Source organism: Lontra canadensis, unplaced genomic scaffold (assembly GCF_010015895.1).
Source record: "Lontra canadensis isolate GAN:19392208 unplaced genomic scaffold, GSC_riverotter_1.0 scaffold126, whole genome shotgun sequence".
In the NCBI taxonomy this organism is placed as follows: domain Eukaryota; kingdom Metazoa; phylum Chordata; class Mammalia; order Carnivora; family Mustelidae; genus Lontra; species Lontra canadensis.
In genome coordinates this window covers 171,310-189,895 of record NW_022631120.1, presented here as the reverse complement: position 1 = coordinate 189,895, position 18,586 = coordinate 171,310, and the positions used below count along the sequence as shown (strand labels likewise).

At 57.2% G+C, this 18,586-nt stretch overlaps 1 protein-coding gene across 1 annotated transcript in view; it reads right to left on the bottom strand.

The window, feature by feature from the left end:
• The window catches only part of LOC116857809 (collagen alpha-1(XXIII) chain-like), a 74,515-nt gene that overhangs the window by 8,010 nt on the left and 47,919 nt on the right, over positions 1-18,586 (bottom strand). The window contains exons 5-18 of the mRNA XM_032842246.1: positions 16,445-16,471; positions 14,573-14,599; positions 13,216-13,242; positions 9,154-9,270; positions 8,351-8,386; positions 8,013-8,039; positions 7,541-7,567; positions 5,569-5,622; positions 5,193-5,255; positions 4,711-4,755; positions 3,035-3,112; positions 1,888-1,941; positions 1,285-1,329; positions 359-448 (exon numbers count right to left, since the gene is read on the bottom strand). Of these exons, the coding sequence (XP_032698137.1) occupies positions 359-448; positions 1,285-1,329; positions 1,888-1,941; positions 3,035-3,112; positions 4,711-4,755; positions 5,193-5,255; positions 5,569-5,622; positions 7,541-7,567; positions 8,013-8,039; positions 8,351-8,386; positions 9,154-9,270; positions 13,216-13,242; positions 14,573-14,599; positions 16,445-16,471 (717 nt within the window). The remainder of the gene's footprint in view (positions 1-358; positions 449-1,284; positions 1,330-1,887; positions 1,942-3,034; positions 3,113-4,710; positions 4,756-5,192; positions 5,256-5,568; positions 5,623-7,540; positions 7,568-8,012; positions 8,040-8,350; positions 8,387-9,153; positions 9,271-13,215; positions 13,243-14,572; positions 14,600-16,444; positions 16,472-18,586) is intronic.

Below are 18,586 nucleotides of genomic sequence, written 5' to 3'. Positions count from 1 at the left end.
CGGGGAAACCGAGGCCCAGGGAGGTCAGGACACTTGTGCAGTGTTCCAGAGCCAGCAGGGGACAGAGGAGAACGCAAACTTGAGCAGTCAGCGGGGGCTCTAACCACCTGCCGGCTCTGTTCCACCTTGGTGGGGGGTGGGGGGGCCTTGGGAAGTCCTCGCACAGAAGAGGAAGAGAATGTGGAGGCTCAGAGAGTCCAAGCTGCCTTTCAAAGGCTCAAAGGCTTGCAGCCCCTGGGCTGGGCGGAATTAGTAGGGCCCTAGCGGTGCCCCCCTCCCCCATGGCTGCTGTTGGGGAAACACGCTGGCCTTGGAACCCCATGGGGGCAGAGGAGGGTGGACCCCGTGCCCCACCTACCGGGAGGCCTGACAGGCCCATCTCGCCTGTCTCCCCTTTGGGTCCGGTTGGCCCAGCCTCTCCTGGGTCTCCTTTGGCTCCTTTGGGACCCTGCGAGCCATAAGAACAGGGGGTCGGTGGAACTCAGCAGGCATGCTCCCTTCCCTCACCACAGGGGGCTTCCCCAGAGCTTACTCCTGACCAAGCCAGACTCCCACCCCCACTTCTTCATCCTGGGTCCCTGGCTCTGACCCAGATGATGAATGCACTGAGGGGCTTGGATGAAGACAGGCATGCGGGGGACCAGCGTGGGGAGGGGTAGAGGGAGTGAGACTGGGCAGCCCCTGTAGGGGCCCTTGGGTCTTGGGGTGGAGGGTCGACCCTGTGCTTGCATCTCAGGAGCCGGTGGTGGGAGACCCCAGACCCCACGCACAACCAACCATCCACCCAATGCCCCTCCCAGCCACTCATTGCCTCTCTCAGCCAATCACAGAATCACGCATCCAAGACGCGGCACGAAAGCCACGGCCATGAACGTCCAGTGATGCCCTCGACCCCATGCTGTGCACGTGGGGACACACCAGTGTGCACTTAGAGCCATACTCATAGGACCCAGAGCAACAGGACCGACGTTAGCTAATATTTGAACACTCTGCCCTAGATCGCGCCCTAAGTGTTTTACACACAAATGATTATTTAAGGCTTACACCTTGGGACCGTCCTCCCCTCCAGGTGAGGACCTGAGGCTGCCAGAAAGCGAGCAACTTGCCCGAGGTCTAAGGGCAGAACCAGGACAAGCACCCTGGCTGCACACTCTGCCCTGTGCTAACCCTGCGCGCGCGCGCGCACACATACACACACACACACACACACACACACACACACACGCTCACACGCAGCCCACCACTAGGCACCAGCATCGCCAAGCAAACAAAAGGCCCAGAGACCTTCTCTCCGTCGATTCCTGGGGCACCAGGCAATCCCAGCTCACCCTGGAAGGGAAGAGAAAGCAAGGGGGGTTATGATGTCCCATGGTCCCCGAGAGGGCCTTGTGGTCCCTAAAGTGGGCGAAGCCTAGGAAGGTGTGCCCTGGTCCCCAGCCGCCTCCTCAGCTCCTCCAGGCAGATGCAGACCGGGGCTATAATTTACAGTCTAGGGGGTGAGAGCTTGGGAAACTGAGGCTCGGGGAGATTCAATGACTCGTGGCAGGACACACGTTCCAGGGCAACAGCCGGGACCAGATCTCGCCTCATTTCCAGGTCTCCTGAGCCAGCCAGGCAGCGGTTGGTAAGTGATGGGTGTGGGCCATAGGAACGGCTCTGTCTGTCATCTATGGGACCTGGGGTTTACATGTGGGAATGAGGCCTCCAGGGAGGAGCGAGGGCCAGGAGCAGGACATCCAGCTTGGTTAGGCCACTTTCTCTGAACCCCCAGGAGTCAGGCCGGGTTGCCAGGAGAGAAGTGGAGTAAGCATGGCAGAGAGGAGAGGGGAGGTGGGTGCTGGAGTTCGGGGGCTTGGAGGGGGCCACACAATGGACCCATGAACTCACCTTGGCTCCAGGGATCCCTGGGGGCCCTGGAGGCCCCTGTGGCCCCGGAGGCCCCTGTGTGTGAAAGTCAAACTGGTCAGTATGTACACGAGTACCCCCCCACCACCCACCAGGAGCCGGGGCTCTGGCTGGCCTGCAGCAGTGTCAAAGCCCCTCACTGGGGGCACCTGGGTGGCTCAGTGGGTTAAGCCTCTGCCTTTGGTCCAGGTCATGATCCCATGGTCCTGGGATCGAGCCCCACATCAGGCGCTCTTCTTGGCAGGGAGCCTGCTTCCCTCTCTCTCTCTGCCTGCTTGTGTTCCCTGTCTGTCAAATACATAAATAAAATCTTAAAAAAAAAAAAAAAAGCCCCTCACTGACTGCTTCCCACCCAGTCCCCACTCTTGTCTTGGTGGGGGGAGGGAGGTGTCACCACAGACCAGGTGGAATACCACGGAGTCCACTGCGATGGTGGGTCCAGAATCCCCTGCCTTCAGAGCCAGTATCCCCCAAACATAGATTTCGTCACAACACTCCCCTGCTCACTCCTGAGGCTCTTTGGGGGCAGGCCTGGCTGCCGTCATCCTCCCCCAACAGCTACTAGAAGACGTAGCCCTCCAGCCTGTGCCCCCTGGGGAAGGTGCCAGGAGGGCCTGCTGGGACTGGACATCAGGAAATGGTCTGTCTCCTGCCCCTGAGCAGAGAGCTTCCCTTTTCACTTTGGCCTCTGGGGAGCTCAGGGTAACATAAGCCATATTCACGGCAGCTCTTAGCATCTGGGGTAGGGGGTGCTCAGCACAGCTCTGATTTCCTTATCAGACACACCTGGTGAAGCTGGGGTCTTTGTGCTAAGCTGTCCCCCGACCCTTGTGTAAAGAAATGCAGGACCGGGGCACCTGGGTGGCTCAGTGGTTGAAGCCTCTGCCTTTGGCTCGGGTCATGATCCCAGGGTCCTGGGATCGAGTCCCGCATCGGGCTCTCTGCTTAGCGGGGAGCCTGCCTCCTCCTCCTCTCTCTGCCTGCCTCTCTGCCTACTTGTGATCTGTCTGTCCAATAAATTAAAAAAAAAAAAAAAAAGAAAAAAGAAATGCAGGACCGATACACTAAGTATGTGGTTGTCTCCCCAGGAAAAGAACCAGGATGCATCCTGGTCCTGCCACTAACCTACCTTGAGGGCGTCCAGAATCCTGCCATCATAGTCTATCACCACCGTGTCTCCTTGCTCACCCTTGAGGCCCTGGGGACCCTGAGGCAGAGGAAGAGTGAGAATTTCAGGGTGGGGCAGAGGTGGCCGCATGTGTATCTGAACCCGGGACCCTAGGAACCCTGCCCACACGACGGAGGTAAAGTCCGTGTGCCGTGTGGTGGCTCGGCTGTAACCCGATGGGACCCCCGCGAGCTCATCCTCCAGGATCTACATGGGCACCCCAGTCCCTGAGAGACGCTCCAAGGCCTGGAGAGCAGGTGTCCGGGGCCTGGAGCCAACAGAAGAACAGGCTCCTGCCTTGTCTGGCTGCCAGTCCCGTGGGAACCCAAGTCCCCTGAGGTCTCAACCCGGAGTTCTCCAGGGAAAACAGAAAATCTCATTCTTTTTTTTTTTTTTTTAAAGGTCTTTTTTTTTTTAATTATTATTATTTTTAAGATTTTATTTATTTGTCAGAGAGAGGGAGAGAGAGCACAGGCAGACAGAATGGCAGGCAGAGGCAGAGGGAGAAGCAGGCTCCCTGCCGAGCAAGGAGCCCGATGCGGGACTCGATTCCAGGATGCTGGGATCATGACCTGAGCCGAAGGCAGCTGCTCAACCAACTGAGCCACCCAGGCGTCCCAGAAAGTCTCATTCTGATGTGAAGTTCTTCCGATTTCTAAATGTCGGCCGTACAAAGGTGCAGAAATCAACACGTTCCCCCAAATGCCCAGACACCGTGTAGACCAACTGCCAGCTCGATCTCAGCCTTGTGCCTCAGTGCCTCAGTGTCCCAGGCTCTGGTAGAAGCTGTGCATGCTCACATGTGCGTAGGACTGTCTGCAAACGCAGGTGTCCACACGCGCACATGCTCTAATGGGGTCCCTCCTCCCCCAACCCTTCCTCAATAAACCTCCCTCTGCCCCAGGCTGCTCTCTACTAGGCCCACCGTGAGGGATGGGCAGCACTCTGCTCAGGCCTGGGGCCAGCCCCCTGCAGAGGGCCCAGAGACCCTGGCCAGGGGTCCTCCCTTGCCAGCAGGCTCCACAGTCACAATCCCCCAGAATCCCACGCTCAGTGCTGAATCCAGCCCCTGCCACCTGTACGACCAGACTGTGGGCTTATTAGCCTTGTTTTTTTTCGGAGGAGAAAACCAGCCTCCGGGAGTGTTCAGGCTTGTGATTGCTGGAGGCCACCGAGCAAGGAACGGGACCCCTGGTGTTGTCCCTAAGGGTGGGTTGACAGCGGCTGGTCGCAAATGATCGGAGACCAGCGCAGGGGCGGGGGTGGCTCTGCTTCTGGAGACAGGGACAAACTGCAAGGTGGGACAAGGCACCCTGCTGGGGGAGGGTCACCCCCACTCCCTCCCCAGGTGATGCACAGAAGGTCTGTGCTTGAACATAAGACAAGACTCTGGAAGGGCGGACACTCAGCTGGGGACAGCTCGTTTTCACACATGTGTATTTGAACATTTTACCAAAAGTAGGTATGGTGAGATTGAAAATTTAAAAATCAGTAATGAATGATTTAAAAAAAAAAAGACTCCCATTTCCCAGAGCTCCAGGGCTCCTCTGGGGTCTCCCGCGAGAAATGACGGGGGCATCTGAAGAGCTCCAGGCCTCTGGGTTCCCTTGGCATGGCCGGAGGGGGGACTCACTTACCCGCAGTCCTGAGACTCCGTCCATGCCTCGCTGGCCGGGCTCTCCCTGGGGAGATGCGAGGTTGCAGCCACATGTGCGTGGCCGCCCCATGCCCCTTCAGTCCCCGTCACCCAAAAGCGTGAGGCCCACGTGCTGGAGCCCCAAGGGACCTCCGTATGCAGTCAGTGCCCCAGAAACAGAGCTCCTGGAAGGAGGGTCCAACGGGAGCCCCCTTGGACCCCACAGTGTGTAGAGCTGGGCCACTGAGGGATGGCCTGGCTTCCCCAACTGCAGGATGACTGAGCCACATGGCCAAGCTTGGGGGAGGGGGCTTGTCCTTCACCCAAACCTGTGGCCACCCCTGGGGCCAGCCTCTGACAACCCGCAGAACCAGACCCCAGATCCCACGTCCTCCTGCAACTCCCCAGTTAAAAGGGCAAAAGGAGGCAAAGCCACGTGACCCCAGGATGGGGGCACAGGTCTGAGCGCGCACTGCGAGGCACCTTTGGCCCTGGGGTGCCGTCCACACCATTTTCTCCTGGAGGCCCCGTGTTCCCTGGCTCGCCCTGCAACAGAGAGGTTCGCAGTGAGTGAGCGTGCCAGGGGCCAGCTGGGGCTGCAGGCTTTGTGATTCCTGAGGAACACACCTGAGCCCCTCTGGGGCATAGTTAGGGCCCCTGGGGGGGCTCACATGATATTTTGGAGACAGGCTGGCAAGAGAGCAAGGATGATACCCTTATCCTACCTTGGGGACAGGGTAGAGTGGGCGCCACCCCCCAAACCTGCACTGTGAAAGGGCCGTTAGGGGTCTCACCAGACCGCTGGGAGCCAAGGGAGGTGGGAGGCAGGGGGCCCTCTGGGGGAGACACAGGTACCTACCTTAGGGCCTGGGAGTCCGGGGAGCCCTGGCTGGCTTGGAATCCCGTCATCCCCCTGAGGAGAGAGCAGCTGAGGCTGCAGCCCTCAGGCGCAGGCATACTGGTTTTGGCTGTCTCCCCCATCCCGCGCTCCCCTGCCCACCAGCCCACCAGACCTCTGCAGGCGCCAACATTGGTCACACTGGGTGGGGACAGGGGGGCGTGGCAGGGTGGGTCCCCCAGGGCCAGCCCAGAGCACGCATGAGGGGGATTGGCGCACGGAAGGGAGGGGCGGGCAGGTGGAGGAGAGGGGATTGGCTCCTTCAGTCAATACGTGTGAGCGTGTCTGTAGGCCAGGGAGATAGGGTCCCTGCTCAGTGGGGGAAGAGAGGCGCCTGAGGTCAAGGAACTATCCAGATAAACCCACAGCACCAGGCCAGGAGGTGGAAGCAGTGCTGGGAAAAGAGTATAAGGGGGTGGTGGGATGGAGGGATCAGAGCGACCTAGGGGAGCTTTTTGGAGACCTGGCAAGGGAAGGGGTAGAAGGAGATAACCCCAGGCCAGTGGTTCCCAAACTTGAGTGCATGCCAGTGTCACCCCGGGAGAGGTGCTGGACAGACCACAGCTACAAATTCTGGTCACCAAGGGGACGCCTGAGTGGCTCAGTTGGTTTAGTGTCTGCCTTCGGCTCAGGTCATGATCTCAGGGTCCTGGGATTGAGTCCCACATCGGGCTCCCTGCCCAGCGGGAAGTTTGCTTCTCCCTTCTCCCTCTGCTCCTCCCCACTGCTAGTGCTCTCTTTCTGTGTCTCAAATAAATAAATCAAATCTTTAAAAGAAATAAATAAAAGTTCTGGTCACCAATTCTGATGGGTGCGGGGTGTGTCCACACCCCCACCCAGGGGATTCCCCACTACAATTTAACCCCATTCTGATACTTGTCAACCTGGAGAGAGCGTTGGATCCCACAGGTTAAGGGCCCAGTCCTATAAGACAGCACCCCCCCACCCCTGCACCCGCCACTTTAGGCACCAGGAAGAAGCTGTGTTATAGATTGGTCATAGACCGACAGTTACAATGACCTCCTCCCTGAGTTCCATTAACTTGCTAGAGTGGCTCACAGAACTCAGGGAAACACTCTACTTACTAGATTCCCAGTTTATCATAAAAGGATAGAAGTCGGGAACAATAAGATGCAGCGGGCAAGGCATGGGGAAGGGGCGCAGAAGGTCCCTGAGCTCTCCAGGACCGCCGCTCTCCCCAATTCTCCCCATGTTCACCAACCCGGAAGCTCTCAGAACCTCCCATCCTTTGGGGTTTTTACGGAGGCATCATGACAGAGGCGTGAGTGATGAAATCACCTGCCACGGGTCAGACTGGTTCAACCTGCAGCCCCTCTCCCTCCCTGGAAGGCTGGTGACCAGGACTGAAAGCTCCAACCCTCCAATCATGTGACTGGTTCTCCAGGCAACCAGCTCCCATCCTGGGGGGGGGGGGGGCGGTCGTCCCTAAAGTCGCCCCATTAACATAACAATAGACACCTTCAATTTGGTTCATCACTCAGGACATTCCAAGGGTTTTAGGAGCTCTGCTCCAGAAACCAGAGGACTAAGACCAAATATGGATTTATTATAAATCACAACATCCCAGTGGCCTGCCCCTAGTGTCTCTGACTAGGTGGATCCAAGATCGGCCCCCAAATGCCCCTAAGACCCCAGCGATGCTGATACTGCTGGTCCCAGGACCACACTTTGAGAACCACTGTCCAGGTCTCTGAAGTGGGAACGAATCTGCTGTGTTTGCAGAAAGGAAAGAATCCATGAATAAGCGAGTAAATGAAGGAAATTGGGCTTTGAGACAGAGGACCTGGGTCTGGTGAAGACATCCCTGTGGCCACCACCCACCTGCCGCCCTGCCCCATGGGGAGCCCCCGCCCATCTCCCTAACCACTTCCCACAACCCCTCCAGGAAGCCCTTCGTGGGGGCCCCCCTCACCTTCTTTCCAGGAATGCCAGGCTCACCCTAAGATGGAAGGCAGAGGGGTGCAAGAGAGAGGTCAGAGCCCTGAGAACATGGCCCAGACACCAGGCCACCTGCTCCTCCGGTGGAACTGGCCTTGATGACCGGGGATGGCCCGGAGATCCTGGACCCTCAGACAGGTGCACAGGGATGGTGGGGCTGACAGTCCTGGACTCCGCTCCTGACCAGGGTCCCCTCCCCCCATGCTGAATGACCCTGGACAAGTCACTGCTCTTACAAGTGGGCATGTGATGCCACAGCCTCTGGGGGGTGTTTCTGAGATGAGGGAGAAAACAAGGAAAGCCCTTCTTCTTCAGGCGGACCCCAGTCCATCCCCCGCGCCCCCCAGCAGGCAAAGAAGAAAAGGAACAGCTGATCTGTGGGGGTGGGGGAGGGGATGGGAGCCCATCCCTCCCAGGCCTGGGGCAGGGGACAGGGGAGCACTCACCTTGGGCCCTGGGAGTCCCTTCAGGCCCTGGAATAAGAGAGGAGAAAGTATTAAATGGGATACCGGTGGCTGCTTTTGGGCATCATTGTGTAAAGGGCAACGCCAAGTGCCAGATGGCAGGAGGCTGGGCCATGCTGCCCCTTCTAGGCCTGCTGGCCTAGGGCTGCTTCCGTGTCAGATCTCAAGCAGGGCAGTGGCCTGGGGGGGGCACCCTCCAAGGGATGCAGAACTGGGGGCCTGGCCCATCGGTTCCCCACTGCTGGCCGTGAGTGGGATGGGGGTTTCTGGCCCCCTGAATGAATGGGGCCCCAGGCTGCCCCAATGCCGTGGATACTGACCATCTCGCCGTCACGTCCAGCCTCTCCTTTGGGACCCTGAGGAGGCAGAAGAGGAGACCCTCTTGATGAAGGGACACAGGGACTCCATGGTTAACGGAGCCCACTCCCTGCGCTGTGCCCTGGGCTGGGGCTCCAAGCTGTCTCTTGTTTCATGAGCGGGCGTCCTTGTTCCCACTTTGCAGATGAGAACATTGAGGCTCAGGGAGCTAGGTGCCCAACGGGAATAGGAATGGATGAGCCAACTGAGTAGCTAGCTGCCCCAAGAGGGGACCCTGGTGGCAATTTGGTGGCAGTTTGCTGGCTCTGCGTGGAAGGGGAAGGACAGGCCTAAGTCCCTGCTGGCCTCCAGAGTCTGGGTAGAGCTACAGGAGGACAACTGAACCTAACTAGCTAGTACTGGAGGGAGGGAAGGAATCGGGGGGAGAGCGAGCCAGAGTGGGTGGGGGGAATAAAATCTGGGGAGGAAACACCTCCATATGGGTCTCAGGGTCAGGGTTAGGATCGAGACTGAAATTGCAACCAAGGTCAGGTTAGGGTCTCTGGTTGTATTTGGGGTTAGGGTGCAGGGTAAGAGTTGGGTTTGGAGTCAGGTCAGAGTGTAGGGGCCAGAGGTAGGGTCTGGATAATAGCCAGAAATGAGGGTGTGGACCAGGATTTGGGAATGGGTTTGGGGTCAAGGTCTTAAACGGCACTCGGTCTAAGGCTGGAGTGGGGCAGGTGTCTGAGTTGGGGTTGGGGTTAGGCAATGTGGGTCTGGGTCTGGACTGGGGACAGGGGTATTCTGCCTCCAAGCCCTCTCTTACCGCTGGGCCTTGTGCTCCCCTGGGGCCATCTTTCCCTGTGTCGCCAGGAGGGCCCCGGGCTCCAGGGGGTCCAGGGGGCCCCGGAGGCCCAGCAGCTCCATCTCGCCCTTGGTCTCCCTGGAAGAGATAGGGCCTGGCTTACTGTGAGGGTGAGGGGAGGGGCTCCAGTCTCCAGAGAGTAGCCTCTGCAGACGACTGGCCAGATGCCTTCCCTCCCCTAGCCCTTGCGGGTTTGGGGGTGGGGGCGGCTCAGAGGAAAGTGTTTGGCTCCTGGGCTTCTCAGCAGCCACAGGGACAGACAGGTCCCTGTACTTTGGCATAAAAGCTAAGGGATGTGCCATTCTCCCAGCCCTTAGTGCCTGGAGCTCAGCTCTGGTGTTCCATCGAGATGAGACATGCTGGGTACAGGAGCAGAGCATGTGGGCCCCACCAGCCCCATCCCCCAGAAAGGGGTCTGCACGCATCCTGAAGGGCCTTCCTCGTAGGCCAGCCTCCTTTATCACATGCTGGAGGTGCGCTTCTGGGACCTTACCCAGAGCGATGAAAACTCCCGCGGATGCTCACAGCTGCTCTAGGGGTAACAGCCCCAAACTAGAATCAACCCAAATGTCCTTCCGTCGGTGAACGGCTAAGGGACGGTTAAGCGACAGCCGTGTCACAGAGCACAGCTCCGCCATAATGACAAGGAACAAGGCACAGCCACGTTGCAACAGCTCTGATGGATCTCGGGGGACAACGCTGAGTGAGAAAAGCCAATCTCAGTGGCTCAGACTCTACGGCTGCAAATACACCCCAGGGTGGACATGGAAAGATCATGAAGATGGAGGAAGGATTGGTGGCTGCCAGGGGTGGGGGCAGGGATGGGGCAGGGCAGGAGGGGACTGAAAAAGCACGTGGGATCTTCCTGTGGTGGTTATCCGAGTCTACTGAGTGTGATGACGTCGCCCAGACTTTTCAACGCACCCTGATGGGCAAGATGGCTGAGCTCCCCATGAGGCAGGTGGATTCTATCAATTATCTGGTTGTGAGACTACATTGCATGGGGAGGCAAGATGTCACCATCGGGGAGCGTGGAGGACAGGTGCATGGGGTACCACCTCTTACAACTAATTGTGAATCGACAGTCATCTTGCGATACAAAGTTGGAAAAAAAAAAAAAAGGAGAGCAACAAAGGACCACAAAGTCTCAGTCATGCAGCAACCCGCCCCCAACTCAAGGACCTGATGTTAGTACGGGGTCAGACCTCAGGCAGTCAGAGCCCTCACCTCGTGGCCCCCAGCTGCAAGGAAAGGGGGGCCACGGTGCCACCGGCATTTCCTGCTGCCCCTGTGGCACGGGGCAAGGTCATGGGGCACACCTGACTCACAGTGACAACAGTCCCCAAACTTCCCGTAGCCGAGAAACGAAGAAGCCTCTTGCAGAGGTAACCCTCCTCCGACCCCGTGCACCCTGCACTGATCTCCCTGGAAGCTGGCTCCCCCAAACCCTTGCGACCACCCAGCCACGGCACTGTATCAACCCATTTTACAGGTAGAGCAGTCAGAACAGAGAGGGTAATCATTTCCCCAGGGTTGCACAGCTGGGAATGGCAGCAGCTCCTCAGGGCCACTGAGGAAAGCGATGCCTTTTGGACGCATTCTGAATCCCTGGCTCCCGTAATGTGAAGGTTCCCCTCTCTTGACAACTGGACCCCAGACACAGTTCATTGGTTTTCCCCAATTAAAAAATAGACTGAGGCTCTCATCGTCCACCACTCAGGGTCCCGACCCGGAGGCCAGGACTCCAGTCTGACATACAGCAAGCTGACAGTCGTGTTAGCTTGCCCAGGTGCAGGTGGGGACGGCAGTGGGTGATTCCTGCTCCATTTGCTGCTGTCAGGAAGAACTGGAAGACACCCTAGTCCCCGCTCCCTCCACAGCCCAGGGGCCCCACAATGGGTATCACTGGCCTGGACTCTACTTATTGGGGAGGTAAATGGGTTTCGACACGTGAGCAGGTCCCAGCAGATGTTGGTAGGCTCTGGCCTTGAGTTACTCGGGACACGAGGCTGGCCAGCTGCCTTGCCTGCGTGCTGGGATCGGGCTGGCTGAGGTCTAACCATGGAAACGCAGGGGTGAGTCAAGGGAGCACGCAAACCAGCAGGCCCGGACACGCCACTGGGCCAGGCTACCTTGAAGACGCGGCGACTGTACCCGTGATGGTCTCTACTTATAAAGCCTGGATTGAGCCGTGGAAAAACCATCTAGCCAGCAAACAGGTTGTGTGGTCAGGAAGGCAAAAAAGGTGACTTAGGAAGGGAAAAAGCTGTTTCGGGGGGGCAAAGCCACTCAACCCAGCCCAGCGACCGGGAGAGGAGGACTATGTTCTCCAAAGATGGCCGATATCCTCGTTCCCATCCCACAGGACCCTTGCAGTGCCCCCCTCCATTGCCCCACCAAGAGAGAAGGTCTGCTCCTCTTTCCCCATGTTGACTCTGGGCGGGCCCCGTGGCTGATGAGACAGACAGGATGCCATGGAAGTGAGGCGTGCCAGGCTCTTAACTGGCCTCCTGGAATGCTAGTCTTGGGACGCCCCTCTGGGAAGCCCACTGCCACGCTGGGAGAAGACTTGAAGCGCATACCTCCCCACTGGGCTCCCAGCCAACAGCTGCATCCATCAAGGCCATGGGAGGGTGCCACTGTGTTGGACTGGCTTTGATGAGAGAGATCTGCTCCCCCCCACCCCCGCCCACAACCGGGGCCGTTGTTGTTTTAAGTCATGGAACTTTCAAGAGTGGAGGCTGATTTGGAGGTGGCTGGAAACTTGGGACAACGAGAGGATACCCATGAAGGGTGGAGGGAGGGCTTTGGGAAAGATCTCTCATGACTCCCGGGCTAGGGGAGCTCATCAATTGAGGAGTGGGCACGCCCTTTCCAGAAGATCAGTGTTTGTACACCCACCAGAAAGCAAGCAAAAGGCTTTTTCTCAGTGGTCACCAAATTCAACGTGGGTACCCTGGATCTGACTTCAGCTTTTGGGGACCCCAGGTTTGCCCTCCAACCAAAGGCCCAGCACAGAAGAGCTCTGTCCTGGGGCCTCAGCCTGTCCAGCCCAGGGCTCTCGGCTCCTGCTTGCGACCCTTCTGGTCTGGTGGCACAAACTGGGCTTGGGCCTGTGGGGCCGCAGAGCTGGGACTGGGACCGGGACCAGGACCAGGACCTGGCCCACACTTAGCCCTCTAGCTGTCTCCCCTTCCCATCCCCCATCCACAGTGCCTGCCCCTCACTCCTGCTCCATCCCTGCCTCCAGTTGCTGGCTGTGGGGGTACTCGCTCACTGGCTACAATTTCCACCCCATAACCTTTTTAGGGAGCAACCCCCTCTAGTACAGATGGGCCTCCACTCCAGTTGTGGCAGGAATGGAGGGGGCATGCTCTTAGGGCCCCTGATGTGACCCTCTGCCCAGATCTGCTTTGTGGGGCCCATCCGACCTGGGCTCCCCACTCTGCTTCATTGAAGAGACCCCAGGTTTGGTAAAAGGTACTTCTGGGTCCCTTGGGCCCTGGGGGCACTGAAGGCCAGGGGATCTACTGTCCCTGGGCTGGGTGCTGGGTGCCCACCTTTATGACTGCCATGAACCTTTGCTATAGCAGCTTGGATAAGGGTCTGTCAATCCCACCCACAACAGTTGGAGAAACTGGGTCACAGAGGGGAAAGGGAGTCACTCAAGGTTACTTGGCTGGTAAGTGGCAGAGCTCAGCTGCTGACCCATAACCTTCCATCTTCCTGAGGTGCCAGCCATCCTCAAGAAGGTCAGTCTCGGGTCTGGGGGCAGTGCTAGCCCCACTGTCCCTACCCTGCCCCCCATCCACGGTAACAAATATGACTGTGAGGAAGCCCTGGGTTTTCCAGCCCATGGCCACTTAAATGAAACCCCACAGAAGGACAGATGGTGGGCAGTGGACAGAGACTGTGGGCCCATGCGGTAAGGGGCAGGGACCCAAAAGAGACGCTAGAGACACCTTATTATATGGTAACGTGAACTGTATGGGGTGGGTGAGGGGGTCTTGCGTCAGCTCTTACCCGAGGGCCAAGGTCTCCTGGTGCGCCCTAAGGACAAAGAGCAGGAAGACGGGTCACTGCTACTATTTTTACCTTATCACACGTATTAAGCATTTACTCTGTGCTCCCTGCTTTAGCCACTTAGTCTCACCCAAGTCTAACGACCATATCACGAGAGTTCTATTTCTAATCTCCATTTTCAATGAGGAAACCGAAACACAGAGAGGCTAAGTAGCCAGCCTGAAGTCACACAGCCAGCGCACACACAGGGCTTGGAACCAGGCGCTGTGTTGCCTGTGGCCAGCCCCTAGTCATGGCAGAGCAGAGATGAGCTGCTCCCCATGCCCCGCGTCCTCTTGGAATCCTGGAACCTCGCACAGCGAAGAATGGTAATTACTTGACCGTCTAAAGTCACCAAGCTCTGGGGCTGGATGTCACAAAGGGACGGGTGCCAAAATGCCAGTCTCTCTCTGGGTTCAAAGCCTCTGCTTTGTTCAACCGGAGACAGCAGGAAGGAAATCACTTCTCTGTTAGGTTGCTTTAACTGACAGATAGGGAAACTGAGGCCCACGGAGCCGGCCAACCCATCAAAAACCATGAGGTTGGTGGGGGAGCCCTAAGGCAACCCTGAGGCTCTGAGCCTGGGATCCTGTGCCCGGCACAGCTCTGAGGGTGGCCGGGGACGCTTGGCTGGCCTTACTTACCTCGGAGGGCACATCACAGCGGGCGACTGGAGTGGACGTGGCCCAGATGTGGATCCTAGAAGGGTCCTACCACATGGGCATCTGCTCTGGCCCCTCCCTGCTCTGATCCTGCCGTTGGACACATGGGTGGCCCCTCCCGCCCCCTCCCTTCCATGGCACTTGGAGGCCCCAGCCCTCCAGGGGTCTGTCGTGACATTTCGTGCCAAATGCCAGGGAAGCTTTTCTCACGGGGGGTGCTGTAAGGACCACAGGGGCAGCTCCCCACATCTGTCTGCCTTGGGGGGGGGCCCACACACTCCTCACAAAGAATACCATCTATAGTGACTGTTCAAACCCCCGCCCCCAGGCTTTCCTGGCTCCGGCCCCTCCCCCCTCTCTTCCATGATTTTTTGCTTCGGAAACTCCTCATTTTGCGAAGACCTTGCTTTGAGTTTTGTCATTCTCTGGTGTGGAGGGGACTCCAATGTCACCCCCTGGGCACTCGGGATCGTTAAATATAAGCCGTGTAACCATTAGGAGGCAGGCACTCTTAGCCCCACCTTCCAGATGGGGAAACTGAGGTTCCAGGAGGGGATGTGACCTGCCCGGGGCCACACTCCAGAGCTGGGGTTTGGAGGCAGGTTTCTGGCATCCTTCATCATATCTGCATCTAGACAGCTGCAGGCATCACTTACCTTTTCCCCTTTGGGGCCTGGAAGTCCCTGCAGAAAAAACGGTAAAGAAAAACAGGCCTGAGCGGGGAGGACTGGGCTGGGTTCCCTAAGGCTTTGAGCAGAGCCATGGGGAGCTGGGTGGGGAAACACATGTCTGTCTGCTTTTAATGACAGCTGCCCTTGCTGGGCCCAGGACAGTTCCACACCCCGCTCCTCTGCGTGAGGGGCGCCAGGGGACTTGAGGGTGGCAGGGACCTCTCAGCTGAGGTAGGAACACATGTGCTGTCACTCCCCCCACAGAGCAGAGCCCTCCAAGCTCAGCCCCTCCTGTGCCTGAAGGCTGCTGCCCCTAACTTTCCATTATCCCTTCAGTTCATAATGGGTTTGCTGGTTCATTCACCTAATGACTTGTCCACATAAGAGGTCAGTTCATTTCTCCATCCTCTGATACGGCACACATCGTCTGGCAGCTCCTCAGTCACTTACTATTTCACTCATTTCTTCACTCTCTTGTCCGCTCAATCATCATGCATTTGTCCACCTGCTAACTCAGTTAGTCTCCCATGCGTCCAACCATTGTACAATCATTGATTTATAACCTCATCTGACTATCTTTCTACCCAACCATCCTTCCTTCCTTCCGTCTACCCATCCATACACCCATTCATCAACCCATTCATCTATCTATCCATTTGTCCTTTTATCCAACCATTTATCAATCCATTTTTTTCATCCACCCATCCATCCATCCATCCATCAATCCATTCATACATCCTTCCTTGCATCCACCCACCATTCATCTGTCTGTCCTTCCATGCAACTATTCATCAATCCATTTGTCCATCCATCCATCCATCCATCTATCCATCCATCCAACCATCGTACCATCCATCTACCCAGCCATTCTTCCATCAGTCCATTCATGCACCCTTCCTTCCATCTACCCACTCCATCCATCTTTTCATCAACTCTTTCATCTATCCATCCATCCATCTGTCCTTCCATCTAGCTATTCATTATCCATTTGTTTGTCCATCTATCCAGCCAGTCAAAGATAGTCCATCTATCCATCTGTCTATCCATTTATATACATCCCACCTTCTTTCCATCCATCCATCCTACCATCCATCCTTCCATCAATCCATTCATACATCCTTCCTTCCATCTACTCACTTATGCATTTGTTCATCGACTCTTTCATCTATCCATCTGTCTGTCCTTCCATCCAGCTATTCATTATCCATTTGTTCATCCATCTACCCAGCTAGTCATCCATCCATCCATCCATCCTCACTCCCTTCCATACATCTATCCCTCCATCCATCAATCCATCCATCTGTCCATCCACCCATACATCCACCCACCCACCTGCCTATCCATCCACATCCAATAATTTATTTAATTATGCTGTCTCCCTGAGCAGCGTGTTCATTCTGCTGAAGATGCCTGTGGACCATAGGCTCCTGGCCCAGGTGTTGAGAACTCATCAGCCCAATGTCTACCATTGGGAAGTCTTGAGACTGGGGGGTGGGGGGAATGCTCTGTGCCTGGGGCTTGCTAGGAGGGGCTTGTATGTTTTGAAGGCTGACTCGATGTCAAAGTGCAATTTACACTTCTCCACATCCCCAGCCTGTAGGGCTGGTTCAAGTGAGGAGGGTCAATGGACCCATTTGACAGAGCCTCAGGCTTGTGAGGTGAAGGGCCTCCCCAAGTGTGCACAGTCAGCCGGTAGTGGAGCTGGATTTGAACTCCAGTCTGATGCCCAAATGACTTCTCTCTGTGCTGAGCCAGGTTCCCGGTGGCCCCTTCCCTCTGGCACCCTCCCCCCATCACTTCCAGCCCCACAAGTGGCCCAGTCCCAGGACCACCTAGAATTTCCCTGTAATCACTTACGGGCTTGCCATCCAGACCCAGCGGCCCCTGGAAATGAGAGAGACAGAGAGAGAGGTTACACACCAGATAGGCATTTCCTGTGTGTTTTATGACCCAGAAGCACTACTGGGTATCAAAGACCAAAACCTGACGTGAGCCCATGGTCTGAGTACATTTCATGTGAGGGCATCTGGGTGTTTGCTGTCCAGAATCCCCTCCTCCAATGACAGAGCCCTTCTTCTTGTCCAGGACCACCCCCATCTGCACATATGGGGCTTGGGAGTACGGTCACATTCCCTCAACCAGGGTGAGGGGTTCAGGGATGAGTGTCATGTCTGGGACTTTGGATGGTGACCCTGTAGGGGAAGGAGGGCTCTTTTCTCTGATGGGACTAAGGTGGAGCTCCTGGGGGCACCATGTGGCTTGAGGAAGAGCCAACAGAGAGGAAGCCAGAGCAGAGAGACAGAGAGCAGAAAAGGTCTGCTGCTGAAACCCCCCACCCCTGCACACTTTGTTTGTCCGCAGCTTTTCTTTAATCCAGTTCGAACTGAGTTCACTCACACGTAAGTCAGCAGGGACTGAACACAAAATGCATGTGTTGAAACTTAACCCCTGGTGTGATGGCGTTAGGAGGGGGGGACTTTTGGGAGCCTCGTGAATGGGGCGTCAGCCTATTTAGAAGAGAGGTTCCAGAGAGCTGCTGGCCTCTGGGTCCACCATGTGAGCACACAGGGAGGAGGCAGCCGCCTGCAGCCCGGAAGAGGGCCTCCCACCAGAACCCCGACAGCACCGGCATCCTGACCTCACACCTCCAGCCTCCGAGACTGCGAGAAGTCGATTTCTGTTGTTTCTAGACCACCCAGTCCGTGGCCCTTTGTTAGAGCAGCCCAAACAGGCTAAGACAGGCCTGAGGAGTCCTCAAGGCTCTTTTAATTCCCTGCACTGCTGTGGCCTTAGCAGGCCAAAGTCAAGGTCAAGGGAAACCAAATCTCCCAAGGCTGGGTCCCAAGGGCTGGCACATCGCAGAGGCTCTGGGGGCTCCGTGGTGTCTGCAGGGGGTCAGGGACGGCTGCCAAGCAGCCCCCACGGGCGCCCTCTGCCTGTCCAGCTGCTGCCCCCTCAGAAAGCCCCGCTGAGCTCCCCCACCAGGTGGAAGCAGACAAGAATCCGAGGGCAGTGCCACCAACTGGGTCTGACCAGTCTCTGTCGACCCCTGTCCTCCACCCTGCGCGGCCTCCTCGTCCCACAGACGCTACAGATGTTCCAGGCAGCTCCACTCTCCTGAGCCTGCACATGCACCGCCTGCCCGCCGGGCACACCCCTCACCCCCTTGCGTGCCATCTTTTGTTCAGTCACCTCCTCCTTCACGATGCCCTTGGGGCTCCTTCACTTCTCAGAAGTCAGGCCATCTGTCCCTGCACCCGGCCCGTTTTCTAAGGGTCGCACATTACACCGTGCATCGTCACCGTGTGGTCTACACACGTCTACCAGCGGATCCAGGAAAAAGGTCTGATCCCCGTGTCACCAGTGCTCGGATGAGGCCTGGCACAGAGCACGTGCCTCTCAGCGTGTGTTGAGTCAAAGCAAGGAAAGGTAGTGAGAAAGATGAAGCGTGAGTAGATACGTACAGTAAAAGGTGGAAAGTCCGGGGCAGGACAGACCAAGGGTTCTGGCAGTTCCGAGCAGGGGGCAGCCTGCCAGGCTCTGGGGGGTATTGGGAAAGATTAGGAGTTCTGGCCTGAGAAAGTAACAATTGGGGCTTTAGGGAGGGCACCGTGGGCAGAAAGCACAGCCCAGAGGCACAGGGCCTGTGAGCAGCAGACAGGAGCTCCGTCTCAGCATCAGCCTCCCTCCCATCCTGGTCTCTCTCACGTGTCCCTGCCCTGCGGAGGCTGCACTCCCGTGCCCAGCACTGGTGTCCTCATGGCCCAGCCCAGCCTCTGCCTTGGGGCTGTCCTGTGTCCCTGGTCTTCCCAAGCTCTCTGCTTCTTCCCCATATTCATGCCTTCGCGTGAGCTGTTCCCTCTGCTTTCAAGGCCCTGCCCTGGCTCCTCTACCTGGGAGACACTCTCTGGCTCCTGGAAGCCAGTCTCTCCTCCCTCAGGTCTGCACACGGCCTGGGGCCCAACAGCGAACAGTCAGTTTCCGTGGCTGCACAGTCAG